This window comes from Zalophus californianus, chromosome 12 (genome assembly GCF_009762305.2).
Source record: "Zalophus californianus isolate mZalCal1 chromosome 12, mZalCal1.pri.v2, whole genome shotgun sequence".
Taxonomy (NCBI): Eukaryota; Metazoa; Chordata; class Mammalia; order Carnivora; family Otariidae; genus Zalophus; species Zalophus californianus.
This window is the reverse complement of record NC_045606.1, coordinates 17,342,074-17,364,588: the sequence shown is the minus strand read 5'-3', so window position 1 is coordinate 17,364,588 and position 22,515 is coordinate 17,342,074. Positions and strand designations below refer to the sequence as shown.

General features: G+C 44.1%; 1 protein-coding gene across 4 annotated transcripts in view; it reads left to right on the top strand.

Moving 5' to 3' along the window:
- The first annotated feature begins 1,071 nt into the window (after positions 1-1,071).
- PIK3CG (phosphatidylinositol-4,5-bisphosphate 3-kinase catalytic subunit gamma) overlaps positions 1,072-22,515 on the top strand; it is a 34,569-nt gene continuing 13,125 nt past the window's right edge. The window contains exons 1-10 of one of the 4 annotated variants that reach the window (XM_027574163.2): positions 1,072-1,199; positions 3,316-5,322; positions 8,262-8,327; positions 8,434-8,659; positions 10,100-10,203; positions 13,589-13,735; positions 15,530-15,620; positions 16,605-16,735; positions 17,720-17,831; positions 19,066-19,223. In XM_027574163.2, the coding sequence (XP_027429964.2) occupies positions 3,319-5,322; positions 8,262-8,327; positions 8,434-8,659; positions 10,100-10,203; positions 13,589-13,735; positions 15,530-15,620; positions 16,605-16,735; positions 17,720-17,831; positions 19,066-19,223 (3,039 nt within the window). In that variant the 5' untranslated portion in view covers positions 1,072-1,199; positions 3,316-3,318. The other 3 variants (XM_027574161.2, XM_027574162.2, XM_027574164.2) reach the window with 3 other exon arrangements.

Here is a 22,515-nt window from a genome sequence, read left to right as displayed (position 1 = left end):
CTCATTCAGAATCAACCAGGAGGGCCAGCTCTGAGGCTTCTAAATCTGCCAGCCTCCTAAGGGAGTATTCCTAAATAGGAATATACTTGGGGAAGCTGATGAGGCCCCTCTAAATATTTGGGAGGCAGTCTTCGAATCAAATGGTTCGTCTGCTGCTGTCAAGGATTATAGGTCCTTGGGTGTGAACTCTAGTACAGGAAACCCTGGGCTGGAGGGGAGGGGACACTGGTTGAGGATCTGAGTGGGCTTCGGGGTTCCAGAAGGAATTGAGGTCACCTGGAAAATACAGAACTACTCTAAAAATTATTTAGGATGGCTTTTCTATGGATTCTCTATTCCCATGGGACTCCAGCCATATACATATATATATATCTCAGTGACACAGTCTGTCTGATGATAAGACAGTGCTCAGCTCCCTAGTTCTCCCATGACACCAAGGAACCTTCTATTTTTTCTGCAGCCAATCATTGCTCACAGTAAGTCTCCCCCTACAATACACATGGACATACCAGTGATATTTTGGACCCTCAATGCTCTGAAAATACAGAGAAATGTCTCAGCAAGGTAAAGAAGCAAGCTCCCAGACCTTGTCTTTGAAAATATTCAGTGTGGTAACTCAGGTCCCTGGATCACTAGGTTTCTCTCCCCCCATCCCTCAGTTACAGCGTATGAACAAGGGTCCATCTGAATTCCCATGGAAAAAAAAATTAATTCAGTGAGCTTTGCAGGACTAATGGGTTTAGTGTGGCTCTTAAAAATCTTCCTACCAGGCTGTTTGTCTAATATTGTGGCTGTTAGGCCTTTTCTTCTCAGAACTATCTAGAAAAAACTATCTATTTCTGTCTCGTGTGTTTATGTCTTATGAGTGTGTATTTTAATTTGTTTCAGCCTCTCCCCTTCTAAAAAATTCATTCAAAGCGGAGAATATATGTATGGTAAACATTGTTCACTCTCATGCTTCACTCTGGGCTTAACAGGAAATGCATTTCTGACACTTTTAAAATGAGCAATCACACGTATAATCAACTTGGTTAAAACTTCCTTCCTGGTAACTGCAACACTTCCTCTGCATCTGGATATGCAGGGAGACCCAGAAAAGCGGAAGAGTTTAGAGGCACACTGGGTAGATTCGAATTTGTTTTGTTTTCAAAAATTAAACAAATGATCCTTCAGCATCATCACCTCCGCTGCTTTATCAGGTATTACTTCCTTCTATTTTTTGCCCTTTTGTTGGGTCTGACTCGGGCTAGTGACACTTCCGTCTCAGCTCGAATATTTTTATCTGGAATGGCTGTCGGTTCTTGAGATGATACCACCACTGAATGTCTCCTTGTCATTGTCTAGTCCAACCTAGACATGTGGCTATCCACAAGGTTCCGGCAAAACCTTTTTCAGGTGCATCTGTCCTTTTTTGTTGTTTTGTTTTTGTTTGAGAGGAAGGGGGAGGGCAAGGGGCTTGTGCCAGCTGGGCTTCACGTTCTTACAAGTGCATGCTTAGTGCCTATTGTGCCTAACGGTGTTTCTGACGCCTTCTCTTAAGAGGAGAGAGCTTCGTAGCCTCAGCCATGAAGGAAAGCAGTGAGTATTTAGCCAGCCCGTTTTCTTCTGCATTTTGTATCTTGTGAGATTGTTTGGTATCGCAGAGGCAGAAGTGATTGCTGTGTATTTGTCTTTTGCCTCAACTTGGACCTATTTTATTTCAACTTGGTGTCAATATAAATGTATCTTATGGTTCTCTTCTTTGGCAGTTAATCTATAATGTAGCCACAGACCAAACAGTGAATTAAAAGCTGCAAGAGATAGTCCTTTGGGACAGTTGATTTCATGTCTCTACTAAATATAACTTCATCATTTTTGAAGAGAGGGGATGTTGACTTTAAAAGTAAATTGAGGTCAAGATTTGAATAGAAGTTTGGATCTAATGAACCTTGTCTTGATCATCTTTTAATCAAACTCTCCTTTTTGGTACACATCAAATGGTCTGCTATTTCTTAAGGAAATAAGTAGTTACGAGTCTCACTAACATTAGTCATTTAAGAGAGTAAACGATATTTTCTGAAACATTAATTTTTGTTTCGATATTTGATTCTTATTTAGAATATAACTTACAATGCCATGATATAAGTATGAAAATAAAAACCCTCCATTGTATTTCAATTTTAATATTTTTAGTATTTATTTGAAGTGTTTCCTATTGCATTCTGTCACATTTATACTGAAATGTTTTGTGAAGGGTAGGTACTTATTAAAGATTTAGGAAAAGAGTGAACTGATGAGAATAAATTTGTGAATTCTCATTATAGAGATGAAAATATGAGGGCAAAAAAGAAGTTAAATTATCCATTGGGGTCCAGATAGCAGGTCACTGGAGTCGAGAAATCCTTCCTTCCATCCTGTGGCTTCTCCACTATGGAAGGCAGAGCAGATGGAATGAATTGGTGCAAAATTAAACATCTGAACATTCCTACCAGAAGAGCACAGCCTTGGGGGACTCTCCTAAGATACTGCTCTAATGGAGCAAAGACATTTCACAATTCAAAAACTTAAATACCTGCAAATATTCTTGCTTTGCAACTTCACCCATTCTGATGGTTTTGAATATTATCAATGAAATTACTACCTTTCCTAACTAGAAAGGGAAAAAATGAAAAGCAAAAGACAGGAAGTTGGCTAGAGAGTAGATACCTGATCCAGACAGCTTGAAAATCACGAATGTGCAGCATGGTTGGGTGAGGTGTCTGAGTCCCAAGGAGAAGTGTCAGACTGACCAAAGACAAAACAAGTTGAAGGCCTGTTTTCAAAGTGGGTTTCAGCATCTCACACTGCGCCTTGTAAATTAGAACTCGGCCCTTTAAGTGGATGATTTTACTCCTCTATCCGTATCAGTATGCTTAAGAACAACAATTAACCACTTGGAGCCATCGTAACATGTCAGGGACCGTGCGAGATGAGTGCTTTACATGTCTCTTTTTAATTAAATTTTCAGACGTAATGAGAGTACACAATAAATGAACTCCCATATACCTATCGCCCATACTGAACAAGGATATTACCTTATCTAATCCTCACCTCCACCGTCTGAGGTATTCCGAACCCCAACTGACAGGTGGGAAACAGACGAAGAGATCATTTAACTAGCTCAAGGCAGCCAGGTGCTAAGTGGCGGGATCAGGATTCACGGGCCCCGATTCCAAACCCGCCCCCCGCCCCCCGTATCTTCGTGCGCGCATCATTGCCATTCTTCGCCCTTCTCCTTCTGCCACCTCGTGGAAAAAATGTAAACAGAAAGTGCCTTCCCTGTGTCTGTGCTCCCAGGTCATGTCGGGCATGGAGCTGAAGCACCATGAACAGCCCGTGGTTCTGAGAGAGGACAACGGCCGCCGGCGCCGGAGGATGAAGCCGCGCAGCTCCGCAGCCAGCCTGTCCTCCATGGAGCTCATCCCCATCGAGTTCGTGCTGCCCACCAGCCAGCGCAACAGCAAGACCCCTGAGACGGCGCTGCTGCACGTGGCCGGCCACGGCAACGTGGAGCAGATGAAGGCCCAGGTGTGGCTGCGCGCGCTGGAGACGAGCGCGGCGGCGGACTTCTACCACCGGCTCGGGCCGGACCACTTCCTCCTGCTCTACCAGAAGAAGGGCCAGTGGTACGAGATCTACGACAAGCACCAGGTGGTGCAGACCCTGGACTGCCTGCGCTACTGGCAGGTGCTGCACCGGAGCCCGGGCCAGATCCACGTGGTGCAGCGGCGCGCGCCCTCCGAGGAGACGCTGGCCTTCCAGCGGCAGCTCACCGCCCTGATCGGCTACGACGTCACCGACGTCAGCAACGTGCACGACAACGAGCTCGAGTTCACGCGCCGCCGCCTGGTCACGCCGCGCATGGTCGAGGTGGCTGGCCGCGACCCCAAGCTCTACGCCATGCACCCGTGGGTGACCTCCAAGCCCCTCCCGGAGTATCTGCTGAAGAAGATCACCAACAACTGCATCTTCATCATCATTCACCGCAGCACCACCAGCCAGACCATCAAGGTCTCGGCCGACGACACCCCAGGCACCATCCTCCAGAGCTTCTTCACCAAGATGGCCAAGAAGAAGTCTCTGATGGATATCCCGGAGAGCCAAAGCGAACAGGATTTTGTGCTGCGCGTCTGCGGCCGGGACGAGTACCTGGTAGGTGAAACGCCCATCAAAAACTTCCAGTGGGTGAGGCATTGCCTCAAGAACGGAGAGGAGATTCACCTGGTGCTGGACTCGCCTCCAGACCCAGCCCTGGACGAGGTGAGGAAAGAAGAGTGGCCACTGGTGGACGACTGCACAGGAGTCACTGGCTACCACGAGCAGCTGACCATTCACGGGAAGGACCACGAGAGTGTGTTCACCGTGTCCCTGTGGGACTGCGACCGGAAGTTCAGGGTCAAAATCAGAGGCATTGATATCCCTGTCCTGCCCCGGAACGCCGACCTCACGGTTTTTGTGGAGGCAAACATCCAGCACGGGCAGCAGGTCCTTTGCCAGAGGAGAACCAGCCCCAAACCCTTCACGGAGGAGGTGCTCTGGAACGTATGGCTTGAGTTCAGTATCAAAATCAAAGACCTACCCAGAGGAGCTCTACTGAACCTCCAGATCTACTGCAGCAAAGCTCCAGCGCTGTCTGGCAAGGCCTCTGCAGAGACTCCCGGTTCCGAGTCCAAAGGCAAAGCTCAGCTTCTCTATTACGTGAACCTGCTGCTGATAGACCACCGGTTCCTGCTGCGCCACGGGGAGTATGTACTCCACATGTGGCAGATTTCCGGAAAGGGAGAAGACCAAGGGAGCTTCAATGCAGACAAGCTCACGTCGGCAACCAACCCAGACAAGGAGAACTCCATGTCCATCTCCATTCTTCTGGACAACTACTGTCACCCAATCGCCTTGCCTAAGCATCGGCCCACCCCTGACCCCGAAGGGGACCGGGTTCGAGCGGAAATGCCCAACCAGCTTCGGAAGCAACTGGAAGCGATCATAGCCACTGATCCACTTAACCCTCTCACGGCAGAGGACAAAGAATTGCTCTGGCATTTTAGGTATGAAAGTCTTAAGCATCCAAAGGCCTATCCTAAACTGTTTAGCTCCGTAAAATGGGGACAGCAAGAAATTGTAGCCAAAACATACCAACTGTTAGCCAGACGGGAGGTCTGGGACCAAAGTGCTTTGGATGTTGGGTTAACGATGCAACTCCTGGACTGCAACTTTTCGGATGAAAACGTAAGAGCCATCGCAGTTCAGAAACTGGAGAGCTTGGAGGACGATGATGTCCTGCATTACCTGCTACAGCTGGTCCAGGTAGGGATGCTGCTATGCTCCACAGAGCACTCTCCTCAAAGAGTTTATTTGGGTGTACGCGGGCACCCCATCCAGTTGTCATCAAATGCCCTTTGTCCCTAGCGTCACAATCAGTCACAGTAGATCTGATGAAGCCATGTCAAAAAATAGTGAACTGTCCCATTTACTTTTTTACTCTCTTGCAGGGGTTGCCAATAAGCATTTTGAAGACCTAAGTAATTTTGCTTTTTAGGAAAACTGGCCCTACAGGAGTACTTTTGTTCTCATTTACTGTATGAGTAACAGATCCGATTTATTGAATGCTCCCTTGTGCCCAGACTCTGAGGCTCCATGTGATTTGCATGCTTTTCCTGTATTCTCACATTGGACTCTCCCAACTACTATGATGGAGGTCAAATTAACATTTGCATTTTATGTGTAAGGACACAGGGGCACGGAGAGTCTAAGTAGTGTGCTTCAGGTCACATATTGGGAAAGAATCAGACCAGAAATCCAAACCAGGAGGTCTGACTCCAGGCCTTACTCTTTTCACTGCCTCCAATATCCTGCATCAACCCCGTGTCAGGATAGTGTGTCCTAGAGAAAAAAGATCAGCCTCTCTGATCACGCTCATCACCATCCATAGAATAACATCTCCTCTCTGGGTGGCACCTCGAAAGCCCCTCTCGTTAGACAGGTCTGGTCCAGGATTTCCACTCGGGGTTCTCACATCTTTCCCTGTTGTCCAGAGGGGCTCAGCAATTTGACTACGATTTACCTAGGAAGTTGGAAAAAAGGAGGCATGATTCCACACACCACGGCCGTTCCCGGATGGTACTGTGCTGCTTAACAAGGAAGAGGAAGTAAAGGAATTGGAAGAGAAATGTTTATTTTAGAGTGCAGACATGTCCCTTTATTAATTCAACAACACGTACTGAGTGTTTCCCCTGTTCTGGATGCTAGATATAGAGTGGTGATCACAACCGAGCCAGTCTCTGCCCGCCCACCCCCTTATAGCTTGTGGTGCGGTGGAGGAGATTGACAGCAAATGCATACACATACAAACATATTTAATACCAAATTGTTCACAGGCTTTGGGGGAAAACTGCAGAGTATTATGAGAAAATAGGCAGGAGTCCTGGGGATACTTAATTTAGCTGGAGGAAACCAGGGACAGTTTTGAGTATGTGATGTTTGACCTGAGATCCCAGGCTGTGTTAGACACTAAACAGCCAAATCATTAGCCATCATTAGAGGAAGGCCCCGGAGTTTTCTGATGAGCATTTTGGATATTCTCAACTTCAACTCTGAATCTTCACCTTCTCATTAGGTGGATACTTGAAACATGACACTCGACCTTTGTTTTCATCTATTAAATGTACTTAATATTTTTTCTCTGCCGACTTAATTCAGATACTGTCATCACACAAATGAAAATTAATGAAATTTAATTCACTGATGAATTATTTTTCATTGTCATTTTCACAAGTCAATTTTGCAGAACTCGAAAATGAATAGCATTCTTCTTGGAACTGTTTTAAATGAAAGAGGTCAATAAGTAACACTAACATTGAATTTGTGGTCATAAATTTGAGAAAGAGCCATCATTTGTAAAACTATTTGAGACATTTTCAGATATGGCAGAATGACTCATTCCTGATGAAAATGGTCTCCTGGTTGAGATCTACATTGTGTTTACAGAAGTGAAACATGAATAAGGTCAAAAAGACTCACGTTCGAGGTAGAAACTTACAACTGATTCTGAAGTCAGTGGCTAACTAACCACATTTTCAGAATTCAGACCTTCACAGCAGCTACAGACACCTACTGGCCCACACCCATGAGAAGCACCTTTGACGGCATGGGGATAAGAGAGATATTATCACTCAGTCTTGATCATTTCCAAACTGGAAAACCAGAGTAAGAACTGGAAATTGTACCAAGAATCCTATAAGCCTGCAAACATAAAGTGGAATGGGAATTTCTTTGGTTCCTTGGGGAAAAAAAGATAGGCCACTTCTATTTGTAAAGGAAATACTCTCTAAGAGTATTTTTAATTTCATGTAAGCCTCTCTTTATGCATACACATGATATCCACCCTCTAACTTTTTGTATGCATCTTATTTGCTAGTCTTGCGGCTGTTAAAATGATGAGCTATTGCAGACTTACTGTAAATACAGAGAATGAAATAACAAATATTCATACACCCACCATTCTTAATTATTTTTTCCACTTTACTGTGCTTTTCCCTCAGTCATAGAGCTGTCTGCCACCCAAGTCAATATCTCTGTGATAGCCAAAGCATATGAAAACTACGAAACCTGAAGGAGCATCTAAAATCCGAGACTTTTCAGACAAAAACCTCTGTCTACACTGCCACATGGCAGGGGGTAGTGATCACTCTGTGTGGACGGTCCAGGCCTGCTATTTACTTGCAGGAAGGGCCTGTGAGGCAGCTTGGTGACTTGCCAGTGAGAAGCCAAACAAACGTCTTGAGCAAAAGAGGAGCGATAGGATTTTTAGGATCTTCACATCTAACAGATACTTTTCTCCTTATATGTACTATTATCTCCACTGTCCACTTCCTTTCCAACAAGCTCTTTTACATCCCACTTTTGTGGATTTGTTATAGCCATTCCCGTGGGTCCTGTCTGTCCTTCCAGTAAATCAAGTAAGCCCTTAATGGGAGCTAAAGCCTTACCACTTCACCTTTGAAGTTATCAAAAGCACATAACGGTAAGTCAAGTGTTCTTGCTTCTAGGCCCAGGCCCTAAGCAAGTGGTTCACTCTGGCCCAAAGGGTCCTCGAAAAGAAAGGGTTGACTTGAGTGACTGGTAAGATTCTCATCACCCTCGCCCGGAAAGACCCAGGAAGGCAGACCATTTCCCCTCCATTCCCTTTTTCCTGATGAACCAACACAGAATGCAGTCCTACAAGTGCCCGTGTGTTCTTCCCTCAGGCTGTGAAATTTGAACCATATCACGACAGCGCCCTGGCCCGATTTCTGCTGAAGCGAGGCTTAAGAGTAAGTCCTTCCACTTCGATCATAGCGGGGCATTTCCAAAGTTAGCAAGAATTGACTGCCAGAGCGTGAGTCACAATAATTTCATCCTTCTCGTTCCCACCCTCAGAACAAAAGAATTGGTCATTTCTTGTTTTGGTTCTTGAGAAGCGAGATAGCCCAGTCCAGGCACTATCAGCAGAGGTTCGCCGTGATCCTGGAAGCCTATCTGAGGGGCTGCGGCACGGCCATGCTACACGACTTCACCCAACAAGTTCAAGTGATCGAGATGCTGCAGAAGGTCACCATTGATATTAAATCGCTCTCTGCTGAAAAGTATGATGTCAGTTCCCAAGGTACAGTGGCTGCGTTCTCGGGGTTCCCTTTCCAAAGGGAACCTTCATTTCCAAATGCCATCATCCCTGTGATTCTTCTCCTTCAGGAAGGCAAGTCGCACCTTCCGAAAGGGAGCCCCAAGGACACATTTTTTTAATCCTCTGTCTCTGTGGAGTAAGCAAATTTAAAGCTCTCCTTTTACACATTCATATTTTTTTGAACTATACATGTATACGTGCTAATGATGAATTTATGATAATAGTCATTAAGCTCTTTGAAAAATTAAAAAAGCATTATGCCGATGTAAGATGGATTAAGAACAATTGCACGCACATACGCAAAGATTAGTTCTTTGCAAATATTTACCAGTTTCCTCCCTTTCGATATATGTGTGTAATTTTCAAATTTTCAGTCTTTTAAAGAAATGAATTGTTGAGAAGCTAATTAAAAATCTGTGTGTATATATATTTATATATATATATATTTATATATGTCAGGGTACTTGTATACATATGTAGATACCTCCTCTCTGAAGTCATTTCCAATGTGATCTTATGCCTAAGAAATCCTGCCCCTGCCCCTAGGAAAATTAATCACTCTTTCTCTGTATTCCCATAGGTTTGGGTTGATACTGTATTAAATTATAGTCATTAACACATCTTTCTGGTCTGGTAAACTGTATGAGCCTTGAAACTAGGGGATATTTCTTATTCATTTTTGTATACCTAGACCCAGCACTATGGCTCCTAATGGACACACTCTAACATACTCAGCCAGTATTTTAAACTTTTAAATATTCTGAATTTCCACTTTTTCTCTGTCTTTTCCAATACACCTGCAGTGCTCTCTCCTAAAAAATAATAATGGTAATAATCATCTGACTTCTATTTGCTTTGTATGTAAGAAAGGGAAACACTTGTCCTGGCCTCCAGTATGATATCCAGGAAGTCATTTTTAACCTACATATTTTGCCTTAGAATTTAGAATTCTGAAGAACTCTTGAATTTTGAGGCTATCACGTTGTCTCCACATAACCTAACTTCCTCTTTTGAAAAGAATTTACAGAACCCTAACCGAATGGCATTTAATACGGTCTTCAAATGTCTGTTCCCCAAACCACACTGGCAGTTGAGAGTTTCACATTGGAATGATAACTACAGTGTTCATTCCTTAGCCTTACCCTCAAAATTCCCTCCCCTACCTGACTGGCTTGGGATTCCACGGACGCAATGCAATCCTACGCTTCTATCCTCCGCTGTCTCACGCATCATGGTCATATTGCTCACAGTAAGCCTGACTTATCATGCCACCTCTTATGTTAGTTCCTCAAAGACAGAACCCTACCCCCTGCTCCACACCAAATGGATGGAATGTTATGAAGAAATGTGGCCTCAGGAAGTGTTCTAATGTTGGTGACTTCTCGAACTCACGTAACTTTTGTGTGCTTTTGACAATTACAGTTATTTCACAACTTAAGCAAAAGCTCGAAAACCTGCAGAATTCAAGTCTCCCAGAAAGCTTTAGAGTGCCGTATGACCCTGGCCTGAAGGCAGGAGCATTAGTGGTAGGTATCACCCTGAGGTCTCCAAGTGTTCTTTGTGTCTTGAAGTTGTCTGTGCATACCTTACAGGGCCCTGTGGGTCAAAGCTAACGTGTCTAGAGAGACAGAGAAGCTGGAAAGGCCCCGAGAGGGCTCCTGTCAGGGATTTCTCTAAGCGCTAGCTACTCGAAGCCTCCACACCAGGCAATCTCCCATCCACTTGGTTTTAAATCAGCTCTCTTAGGGAATCATTCACGTACAATAAAATCTGTTCATTCTAAGTGTACAGTTCAATGAGTTTAGACAAATCATATAACCACCACCACAATCAGGATAGAGGACATTTCCAAGGAGATGTCATAGGAAAGTTTCTTTCATGTGCCTTTGCAATGAGCCCTTCCCTCCTTCCATCCCCTGTCCTGGACAACAGATCTGCCTCTGTCACGTCATTGTGCTTTTCCTAGAATTTCATGAAATGGAGTCATACCGTATGTGGTTTTTTGTATCTGGATTCTTTTCCTTGGCATAGTGCTTTCGAGATCCATCCACGTCGCTGTGTGTGTCAGCAGTCTGTTCCTTTTTTTTAATGACTGAGTGGTATTCCCCTATGTGGATATACTACTATTTGTTTTCCATTCACCTTCTGAGTAAATAATTAACAGCGAGCTAGTGGAGTCATGGTACATGTATGTTTAATTTTATAAGACACTGCCAAACTGTTTTTCCAAAGTGACTGTACCGTTTTATGTTCCCACCAGCAGTGTGAGCTCCAGTTGTCCCACATCCTCGTCAACACTATTAGCAATCTTTAATTTTAGCCATTCCAGTGGTGAAGTGGTTTCTCACTGTTGCTTTTATTTGCGTATCTCTGATGATGTTGAGTATCTTTTCATGTGCTTTGTTTTATTTTTTGAGAAGTTTCTGTTCTCATCTTTCATTCATTTTTAATGTGGGTTGCCTTCTTACTTTCAAGTTATTTTTATATTCTGGATACAAGTCCTTTATCCTTTCTCAGGTATACATTTTACAAATACCAGTCCATGGCTTGCCTTATCATTTTCTTAGTAGTGTATTTCAAAGAGCAGAGGGCTTAATTTTGATTAAGCCCAACTTATCACTTTTTTTATAGTTTTTTTTGTGTGTGTGTCCTATGATACATTTGCTTGATCCAGTAATTCTCACCCAGGGTTGACACCCCCCAAAACACACACACACACACACACACACACACGTGGTAATGTCTGAGCTATTTTTTATTGTCACAACTGGGACAATGCTACTGACATCTAGTGGGTAGAGACCAGGGATGCTGCTAAATATCCTACAATGCACAGAACAGCCCCCCAACGACAATAAATGATCTAGCCCAAAATGTCAACAGTGCCAAAGTTGAGAAATACTGCCTCATTCAATGCGACAAATACTTTTCCTAGAGTCTCATGGTTTTCACTTTTATATGTAAGTCCTTGATCCATTTTGAGTTAATTTTTGTGTACAATGAGAAGTAAAGATCAGGTATGGGTTTTTTAGAATTGAATATCCAACTTTTCTGGCACCATCTGTTGAAGACTAACCTTTTCCTGTTGAAATACCTTGGCACTTTGTCAGATATCAATTGACCATATGTGGGAGAGAGTCTATATCAAGATTCTCTAGTGCACTTCATTGATCTAAATATCTAGCCTTGGGGTGCCCAGGTGGCTCAATTGGTTGAGTTTCTGACTCTTGATTTTGGCTCAGGTCATGATCTCTGGGTTGTGAGATCAAGACCCGCATCGAGCGCTGCACTCGGCAGGGAGTCTGGGATTCTCTCTCTCCCTCTTCCTCTGTCCCTCCCGCTCACTCTAAAATAAATAAATTAACCTCTTAAATAAATAGATAGATAGATATCCTTACATCAATACCACATGCTCTCGGTTACATTCAGATGATAAACCCCTTCATGTTGGCATAAGAATCTTACAACAGTAGACTTCCATCCTTTGTACTATTTTTATCATGCCTGTAACTCCCACATATGTTATAAACCCAATAAAATAATCGTCATTATTATTGCTTTAAACAGTTAAGAATAGATTTAGCAGATTTAAGAGATTAAGCATTTTTTATATTCACCCACATACTTACACATTTGGGACTCTATTTCTTTGTATCGGTTCATGTGTCCACCTGGCATCCTTTACCTTCACCTTAAATACTTCTTACAGCGCAAGTCTTCTGGCTAGAAATTCTTTCAGCTGTTGTTTGTCTGAGAAACCTCTTTATTCCACCGTCATTTTTGGAAGATGTTTCCCCTGGACATCGAATTCTAGGGTGATTTTTTTTTCTCCCTTTCAGTAGCCTTTTCTTCTGGTCTGCATATTTTCTGATGATAAGTCTCCTGTCGTTCTCATCTTTGATTTCTGTACATGTCTTTTTACCCCAGGCTGCTTTTAGGATTTTCTTTTTAGCACCGTGGTTTCCAGCAAATTGATTATGATGGATCTTGGTATGGTTTTATGTTTTGTCTACTAGCATGTGTTGAGCTTGGATAAACGGCAGAGTTGCTCTGTATTAACAGGCATGAGGGAGTACCAGGGCCCTGTAGGAGGGGGGTGTGCCAAGGATGGGATCTGCCATTGCCTCTTTTTTTTTTTAAGATTTTTTTATTATGTTAATCACCATACATTACATCATTAGTTTTTTTTAAGATTTTATTTATTTATTTGACAGAGAGAGACACAGCGAGAGCAGGAACACAAACAGGGGGAGTGGGAGAGGGAGAAGTAGGCTTCCCGCGGAACAGGGAGCCCGATGTGGGGCTCGATCCCAGGACCCTGGGATCATGACCTGAGCCAAAGGCAGACGCTTAACGACTGAGCCACCCAGGCGCCCAACATCATTAGTTTTTGATGTAGTGTTCCATGATTCATTGTTTGTGCATAACACCCAGTGCTCCATGCAGAACGTGCCCTCTTTAATACCCATCACCAGCCTAACCCATCCCCCCACCCCCCTCCCCTCTAGAACCCTCCGTTTGTTTTTCAGAGTCCATCGTCTCTCATGGTTCATCTCCCCCTCCGATTTCTCCCCCTTCATTTTTCCCCTCCTGCTATCTTTTTTTTTTTTTTTTTTTTACATATAATGTATTATTTGTTTCAGAGGTACATTGTGGAGGCGCCCAAGAGGCAGACTCAGGTTTCCTTGGAACACAGTTTGAGAACCCTTGCTTTTAGGTGTTGTGACTTGCTCTCATAGAGCATTTCCAGATTTGGTAGGAACACTTTGTGTATTTTCACCCAGATCATTAAACATCATTTTCCAGCTAGGACTTTGTACTGGTTGTTTGTAGTGATGCTTTGCAAGAGGATTTGTGTCTCCGCATTATGCATTCATTATGTGTAGGAGCCATGTGACCATTTCCTTACAGATTGAAAAATGTAAAGTGATGGCCTCCAAGAAAAAGCCCCTGTGGCTTGAGTTTAAATGTGCTGACCCTACAGCCCTATCCAATGAAACGATTGGAATCATCTTTAAACATGGTGATGATCTGCGCCAAGACATGCTGATTTTACAGGTATGCTACTGTTAAGGAATTTTTTGTTCAATTACCTGAAAAAATAATTCCATGTTAGACCTAAAAAAAAAAATGCCTCCTATGGATTCTATTCCCATTCTCCTACTCCGTCCACACACGGTGATCAAAGATTCTGTAACAGAGAGTTTTCACGGGGGGAACGTGGCTGTAGACTATTAGATGTGCAATTAGTGAGCATCCCAGTTCTGTCTGCCTGTGAGATGCACAGCCAGTCTTCCCACATAGCCAGATAGGTCTCCCTCCCCTGACCCCTCTTGTACACAACCCATTCCTAGTAACATAAAATATAGACATATTTGGCCCCCTGGCATCCACTTTATTTGGATTTATAGACATAACTGTGCACCCACAGGTGCTCTCCTTAGATACATCACTTTGATATACATCCACATCCACAAACTCAAGTGAAGGATTTGACAGGAAGGAGAGAGAAGATGAACAGGCAGGTGATTTCAGAAATCATGCAGTTAAGTAGCAAGCGTGAACGGATTACTAGAGCAGAAGGTGGATGGTAATCAATGTTAATCATCCTCCGTATTGTCTAACATTTCCGGATCAACTTTAGCTTTGCAAACTGGTGAAATAAATCTCCATATTCCAGCTCACCATTGTAGAAGTAACATAATTTCTCATCTTTAGTGTGGCTTATTTAAAATAGGCAAACCTTGGGGCACCTGGGTGGCTCAGTCATTAAGCCTCTGCCTTCAGCTCAGGTCATGATCCCGGGGTCCTGGGATCGAGTCCCACATCGGGCTCCTGGCTCAGTGGGGAGCCTGCTTCTCCCTCTCCCACTCCCCCTGCTTGTGTTTCCTCTCTCGCTGTGTCTCCCTCTGTCAAATAAATAAAATCTTTAAAAAATTAAATAAAATAGGCAAACCTCATTGATTTAAATGTGGCCTATTTAAAAACTGGTCATGTTTTCCATTCTTTCCATTTCTGCTTGTACTTATTTCTAATATGGAAACAATAGTACCTTTTGCTCTCTTTTCAAGAATCCTATGTGTATTGTCCCAGAAGTATTAAAAAGTAAGAAAGAAAAAGAAATCCTTCAAACCTTTTGAAGGTTTGTTGCATTTCCCATAAATCTGTAGACTCCTTTGAATTATTCAAAGACAAGAGCTTCAGAAACGCAAAGCATCACTGTGCATCACTGTGTCCTTCCTCTCCCTTTGCAGGGAGGTTTGCACTTGCCTTTTATGTACTTGTTTTGATGCTGAGGCACACACTTCTTGGCAGGTGAGGGCAAGTTACAAAAGCTTATGAAGCCTTAGTCTCTCCACCTGCAGAATGGGAATGATAATCCTACTCACAGGTTAGGGTAAATGCAAAGGATCAACATAAAACAGACTCAGTAAAGTAGCCAGCATTCTCATCACTGTTAGTGTTGCCTTGGGTTAACCCAAGAGCGCCTTACGGGTAAAAACTCATAGAACGTCAGAGTGGAACATTTTTTGTTGTGGTGATATAATACACATAACTGGAGTGGAACCCCTGGACCGCTGAAACGTGATTACCGCCTCTCCCTGCACTAAGTCCATTCATCGTCTTCCCCAGAGTACATCTGAGGGACCCAACTTAAGAGGCTCCCAAGGAAAGGGAACTTCAGAGCACCCCACTGATAAATAAAGTACAGATGTTACTTACAGAGTGTACGTTAACGTACATATTTCATGTTTCCAGTTAAGATTGTCGGGTTTTTTTTAAAGGAGAAGAAAAATACATTAAACAAATATGTATTTCTAATGGAAACGTTTTTTTGTGTCCAATGTCTAGATTCTACGAATCATGGAATCCATTTGGGAGACTGAATCTTTGGATCTGTGCCTCCTGCCATATGGTTGCATTTCAACTGGGGACAAAATAGGTATGTGGTCACCTCGGGAGATGAATGTACTGCTTAGCTCACTTTAAAAGATCCTAAGCCCTTTAGTGCAAGCATTTAATACCTGGAAAATTACAAACATAATCCATATAAAAAGGAAGGCAGTGTTCCAAGGCTGGTGCCTGTGCCTCTCGATTTAATGTGGATCTGTTGAAAATATACAAATGTGGGATTCCAATCCTGTGACTATACATGGCAATGATTTTAGTTAAGAACTCATTCCCTCCTCTCTACTTCTCCACGTCTAAACTTTAGCTCGTTTCACTGCACATTAAACTTCTCTCTCACAAATAACATTTAAAAATAGATGGTAAGATCTGTCACTTATTTCAATATCTTAGAATTCACATTATTGAAGCGATTACATACTCGACTCTTAGGTGCTTTTGTAGACATTTAACATTTTTGTTTCCACCACAGATATTTTTATTCGAGCTTCTGATCTGAGAACTGTATAAAACCACTTCCATTTGACCCTTGATTAAAAAAAGGAAAAGGCAGTTTGCCAAGAACCTATGCTCAGCACATACATGCTTTTACTTGTTACCTTTTTTTTTAATATTTTTATTTATTTGACAGAGAGAGACACAGTGAGAGAGGGAACACAAGCAGGGGGGTGGGAGAGGGAGAAGCAGGCTTCCCGTGGAGCAGGGAGCCCGACGCGGGACTCGATCCCAGGACCCCAGGATCATGACCTGAGCTGAAGGCAGACGCTTAACTGAGCCACCCAGGCGCCCCTACTTATTACCTTTTAAAACCAACCTTTCATCTTTTCATTCAGGGATACTGAAAGCATGTCCCACAAAACTTCCTCCATCTTCCTCCTTTTCTTTCTCTCCCTCCTAAGAAAACCAACAGCACAAACCTGGACAATAGCCCCCTCCCATCAACAGTGACACAGCCATTCACCCTCTGGGTCAGGCACCAGGCCCCAATTTACATCAGATTCTGTGCCTCCTCCCATAGGCATGATCGAGATCGTGAAAGATGCCACGACAATTGCTAAAATTCAGCAAAGCACAGTGGGCAACACGGGCGCATTCAAAGATGAGGTTCTGAATCACTGGCTCAAAGAAAAATGCCCTATCGAAGAAAAGGTGAGCTCCTGCTTTTCCCAGCGCCGAAGGCTCCTTACACGCTTGTCATTTATGGTAGCAGTGACGGGTTCGTGTTTTCAAAGGATCTACCCGTGTCATGCCTCCTGATGTTGGGTGAAACCCTTTCCTTGTGAGGCCGCGGGGGTTTTAAGTGCCTTCCCCGGGGGACACAGCAGATCTGTGTAAAACGCAGGTGCTCCGTTTAGAATGCTGTGAGCATTTGTTTCTCCTTTGATTATCAGGCACGCTTTGCATAAAATTTGGCTCTATGAAATAATGTGTTGGCACTTTTAGGACAGTCCATTTTTGTTGTTCAGCAGAAAAATGTAGTCACCGTGTACCTTCCTACCTGGGGAACGCCACGCATCCTATCAGCAAATTGCTAATTTACTGCCCCCCCCCCAACTAAACAGTGCATTATGGATGCGGCAAATGTCAGTTCCAGCATCCTTCTGAAGGACATATGCTGCATCCTTCAAGCTGCGTGCTTGGGCTGTTTGGCTGTCGTTTCAAGTTCTGCACAGGATTAGCACTTCTCATTTGCATGGTTAGCAGCCTTTTGGGGAGGAAATATAATTAGCAGCATTTATTAGCCTGCTATACATGTGGATTTGTGAACCCGTGCATACTTGAAGCGGTCACAAGCAAAACATATGTTCACTGATGAAGGAGAAACAATTATGGGTTCTGTGGAGTTGTCGGCAAGCGATGCATGGAGCGGAAATGAACCCTTTGATCAACTGTTGCTCTTTGACTCTTGTTTCCTCCGCCTGCTCTTGTGAGTCACTGACTCTTCACCTAAAATATAAGGACAGCGATGAGAAAGTCGGCACCTAGTAGACAGAACGTGAATGAAATCAGGCGCAACCCACCTGCTCTCTGAAAATGGTTCCCAGACAGTGCCTTTTTGGAAGTCGTCTGTAATTGACTCGGGCTGCTCTTTGTAGTTAGAACACAACTGATATTCGGACGCCTTCTAATTAGTTTCAGGCAGCCGTGGAGAGATTTGTTTATTCCTGCGCTGGCTACTGTGTGGCTACCTTTGTTCTTGGAATAGGCGACAGGCACAACGACAATATTATGATCACAGAGACAGGTGAGTTTATTTATTATTGTTTTTTACTGTGGTAAAATATATATAACAAAATGTACCACTTTGACTGGTTTTAAGTGTATAGTTAAATGGCATTAAATGCTCACATTGCCGCGCCGCCATCACCACCATCCCCCAGAACTTTCTCACCTTCCCCAACTGAAACACTGTCGCCACTGAACTCATACTAACACCCCCTTTCCCCTTCCCTCAGCACAGAGTGATATTTACACAGGGTTCAAGGTGGGAGCACACATCTAGAAGTCATTACCGGGCAGGGACATAGACGCTGTGATCACCCCAGAGAGGACCCAGGAGAGAATAATGGAAGAAGATGCCAGAAATGAGACTTCACAAGGAAAAGCCAGAGAGCCGATAGAAAGTTGGGTAGGGGCATATCCCAGAAGCTGGTGAAGGCGGGTGTGGTCAGTAGCATCAGACGCGGCAGAGAGGTGACAACAAGTTCTCCCAGATGTCCTTACATCTGAAACGCTCTGCCTTCCTGACCTACCCCTCGTCCCTCGTTCACTGACCGCCCTGACAGTGGTCAGTACTGGCTACCGTGCCAAGAAAGGTTTCTCTAAGAAATCTGGACCAACTGAAGAGTGGAGCCTGGAAAAAGCACCAGACTGGGGTAAATTGCTTACTCCCTGTGAGAAGTAAAAGACACCATGTATTTATGGACCACATGTGTGATATGGGCTATCTAAACAAGAGGAGATGATGGTAATCATGGTGGTAGTAGTGACAGTGATGGAAATGGACTCAAAGGGGATTCAAAAAGGTTTATTTCTATGGCACTACTCAAAAGTAAAAGGTGAATGCCCTTCCCCCAAGCAGCGTCAACCATCCATGTATCCTGAGTCACATAAAGGGCATAAGAGAGTCCCGGGCATAATGATGACAGATTAGCCAGAGCGTTTGGACTTAACAGTTCTAAGAATAATTCTGAGACGAGTCGAGAATTCTTTTTTAATGGCATTTGCTGTCATTTAAAGAACGCCAGAAGGATATCAAAAACACACTTGGTTCAAAGAGTGCTTTGTGGTTACTACTACACACACCTGCTAAGCTGAAAAGTATCACAAGCTGATAAAACAGGGTAAAAATAGCTCTCTCACCCAAGATAGCTCATTTTCAGGCAACTTAAAAAAATATTTCAGGAAATAAACAAACCAGAGTGTTGTTACAAGTGACTGGGCCACTGTAATGATGTCAGACATTTTCTTCTCTGAAGGAAACCTATTTCATATTGACTTTGGACACATTCTTGGGAATTACAAAAGTTTCCTGGGCATTAATAAAGAGAGAGTGCCGTTTGTGCTAACCCCAGACTTCCTGTTTGTGATGGGAACCTCTGGAAAGAAGACAAGCCTGTACTTCCAGAAATTTCAGGTAATTGGCCTCCTGCTTCCTGGCCTCCGGGAACACCAACCAGAGGGTGCCGACTGGGCACAGGAGGCCCCCCCCCCCCCCGCTCCGGCTCCACTGAGGCTTTTCTGCCCACCCCCTCTCTCTGGCAGACACCCTCAGTCTTCCCTGTTTCCTCCATTCCATCCCCAAGGGCAAAATGCCACTCCTCTGTCACCTCCCACCTCAAACCAAATGGCAAGTGAAATGAAAGCATTCCGTAATCAGTGGGACAGGCAGTTCCAGGACACCACGATGGTCCCTGTACCGAAGAGGGGCTTGACCAAGGAGCGCCTCCGAGTATTTCTTTCTCTAGTCAAGCCAGGCCCTAGAACAACCAAATTTTACCTGTTCCTTTCAGGACGCTCCAACAGGTGTGAGCTTCTCTTGATGTTTGCTACAGGTGTGTCTTTATCAAATTACGGACAGAGGGCTTGGTGGCAGCACCACTGGACTTGTCTCCTGTGTGTGAAGGACAGTCCCTTCTCTCATTTGAAATCCAGTCATCGTGTCTGCAGGTGGTAAAACCAGCTCCGACACGACCTGCCTACCAGCCCATGAGCTCTGACACAGGCAACCCATCTCCCCGGGGGGTTCACATCCTCCTTTCTTTTTCATTCCTTCCTGGTTTCCATCCCCTTTGACTACCAAATATTTCAAACATCGGAGGAGTAAAATGTTCACACTTGCAAATTTAATCACTGTGAATGAATAGAACTGAAAATTACTACCTAATTGCTACATACGATACCTACATGGTACCCCCTACAAACACAGAACAGATCAGTGGAGGCGAAGAGTGAGCACTTGATCTGCACCTGTGCCTTGGGTCCCCATTAAAGACCCCCCCCCGCCACCGACCCCATCCCCCAGGCTTAGGGCCTCTTCAACACAGTTTGGTTTGCAATTAGCATTTCAGGAACAAATCTTTTTTCCGGAGTCTCTTCTTGAGTCGCCCATGATCCTTGGGAGGTGGCCCAGGCCCTGCAATTCAGTGCAACAGGAACTGGGAGATGTGTATTGTTTTGAAAGCTGTCTGTTCTTGTTCGTTCTCCTGGCTGATTTCGATTTGATTACAGGACTTAATCCTCCCACAGTTCCGGGAGTGTTATCAGAGAAACTGAGATCTCTGGGGCCAGATGGTCTTAGGATTTTGGGGGGCTGTGTGTGTGTTTCTGTGTAAACTCAACTGGATTTCAGACTACTTCCAGGGATTTGACACATTTCAGTCCTGTTTTTCTTTAAAGTTAAAAAACATATTTTGACAACTTCCTGAAAGAGAAAAATGGTTCAAAAAAAAAAAAAAACCTGAAGAACTTTACCATTTAAAGAAGAGGGGCACCCTCGGTTCTCCTCTCCCAGAGGAGGGGGTTCATCTGCATAGCCTCATGCAGAGCAGCAATCATGCCACTGTGAGTCGGGCATGCAGGAGTCCGTCCTCACCGACAGGCTCTCCTGGCGTCTCTGCATGTGTTCTCTTTCTCTTGGTCAGTGGTTTTCCCCAGAATGACCGTCTCTCCTGTTCCTGCGGACCCCCACAGGGCCCCTGCCACCCCTAAAATCTCAGCAGTATTTCCCCCTTCACTCTTCTTTATTGTTAAGCTTCAAAATATTCTTTAATGAAGATTTGGACGGGGGTGGCCAAGGAAAGGTCGCTCCCTGTCCCAGGCAGCTTCGACCCAAAGAAACAACCCTCTGCAGGGAGCCTTTGCACTGTTCTCTCCGTCTGGGACCATTGCTCTGTCCTTTGTGACCAAGGCTTCTTTCCCAAACCGCTACGACCTCCCTCACCAAAGTGACCTCTGGGCAGTGTGCACCGCTAAAACACACCTTCATAAATTTCACTGTACTTACGTGTCTGTGTTCTAGAGTACAGGCCTGCAGTTTAAGTGTCTGCGAATATATGGACTTTGAGCCTTAAGCCCAGATCCAGAACAGCACTGTGGTTGAAGGATGGGCTTTGGAGCAGACAAATGAGCTTGAATCCTGGCCCGCTACTCAATATCTCCGCATGTGATACAAAGTACTCATCTGTTCAGAACCTTGGATTCCTCTTCTGTAAAAAAAATGGCAACAGGAAGACCTATTTCATGTGGTATTTTGGGGGATTATCTGAATGGAATAGGTAGGATGCTCATCCCAGTGCCTAGAGCACGGCCGAAATGCAGTACCCAACGGCCTCTGGTGTCACATATATCGCAATGGGTCTTCTAACTTTGAAAACTTTTAAGCTGAGAAGCCCTCTCAGAAATGAGACCTCAAGGACAACAGCAATATCCAAAACACAAAAAAGTAGACTTGTTCTGGTGAAAGAGCAAGGGGAGGGGGTCCAAGCTCTGCCGGCTTCCCCCCCATCCTGCCCCCTTGTCTGCCCCCCCCCACTACTATCCCCACACCCCTCCCTCACAACGGGAAAAAAGCTGACCACATACCCGTGTGTGTATACAATTATACATATACAGGCTTCCTAAAGTTTCAGCCTGACAAAGATGAGTAGCAGGTTTTTCAACTTTTGACTCAGACCTTGTGACAATTTTTTTTTTTTTAACATACTACCAAGACTTCTGGAAGTTTTTCTGTTTCTTAGTTTTATGTTCCTTTTTTGAGACGAAAAGTCCTTCAAGCTCTGGGAGTGCATCTCTAAACTCTCTAAATAGCGCCGCAGGATCTTGTATAATAAAGCTGCCATTTTTAGGTAGGCTGGGAAATGTATATATTTACATTTTGAATCAAAGGTGTCCTCATTTCCAGCAGACCGCTAATTTGGAATGGTAAGGTTCATTAATGCACGCAGCACATTTGAATAACCTGTTAGGGAGGGTGAAGAAAAGCTGACCCACTTTTCATTAAGGGTGAGGTGAGCCTTCTCCACAAAGACATGAAAACATACCTAGCTCCTGGCTAGGTTGAAGGCTCAAAGGCTGGAAACTGAAAGAGGAAGGCACTGCTTTATCTCCCCTCTTCCTTTTTTCCAAAATACTTGTTGAGCCCAGGACCCTCTTAATAAATTATTTCTAGAATAGGGTTGGCTTCAGGAGCAAGCTGTAATCAGACAAAAAGGCACAAAACGAAGGCATGCTTACTATTTGAACCAAGAACATCCGTTAGCCTTCGGAGCAGCATCCTGGACACCAGGTGCTCAACAGAAACATGTCAATGATGATGATTTTGATAAATAAAGTCTCCTTTGAAAAATCTCTCCCTTACCAAAAGAGTGAAAAGACAAAACCATGTTTTACCCACTGACAATTGATTTTAGAACCACTGTGCTTTAAAT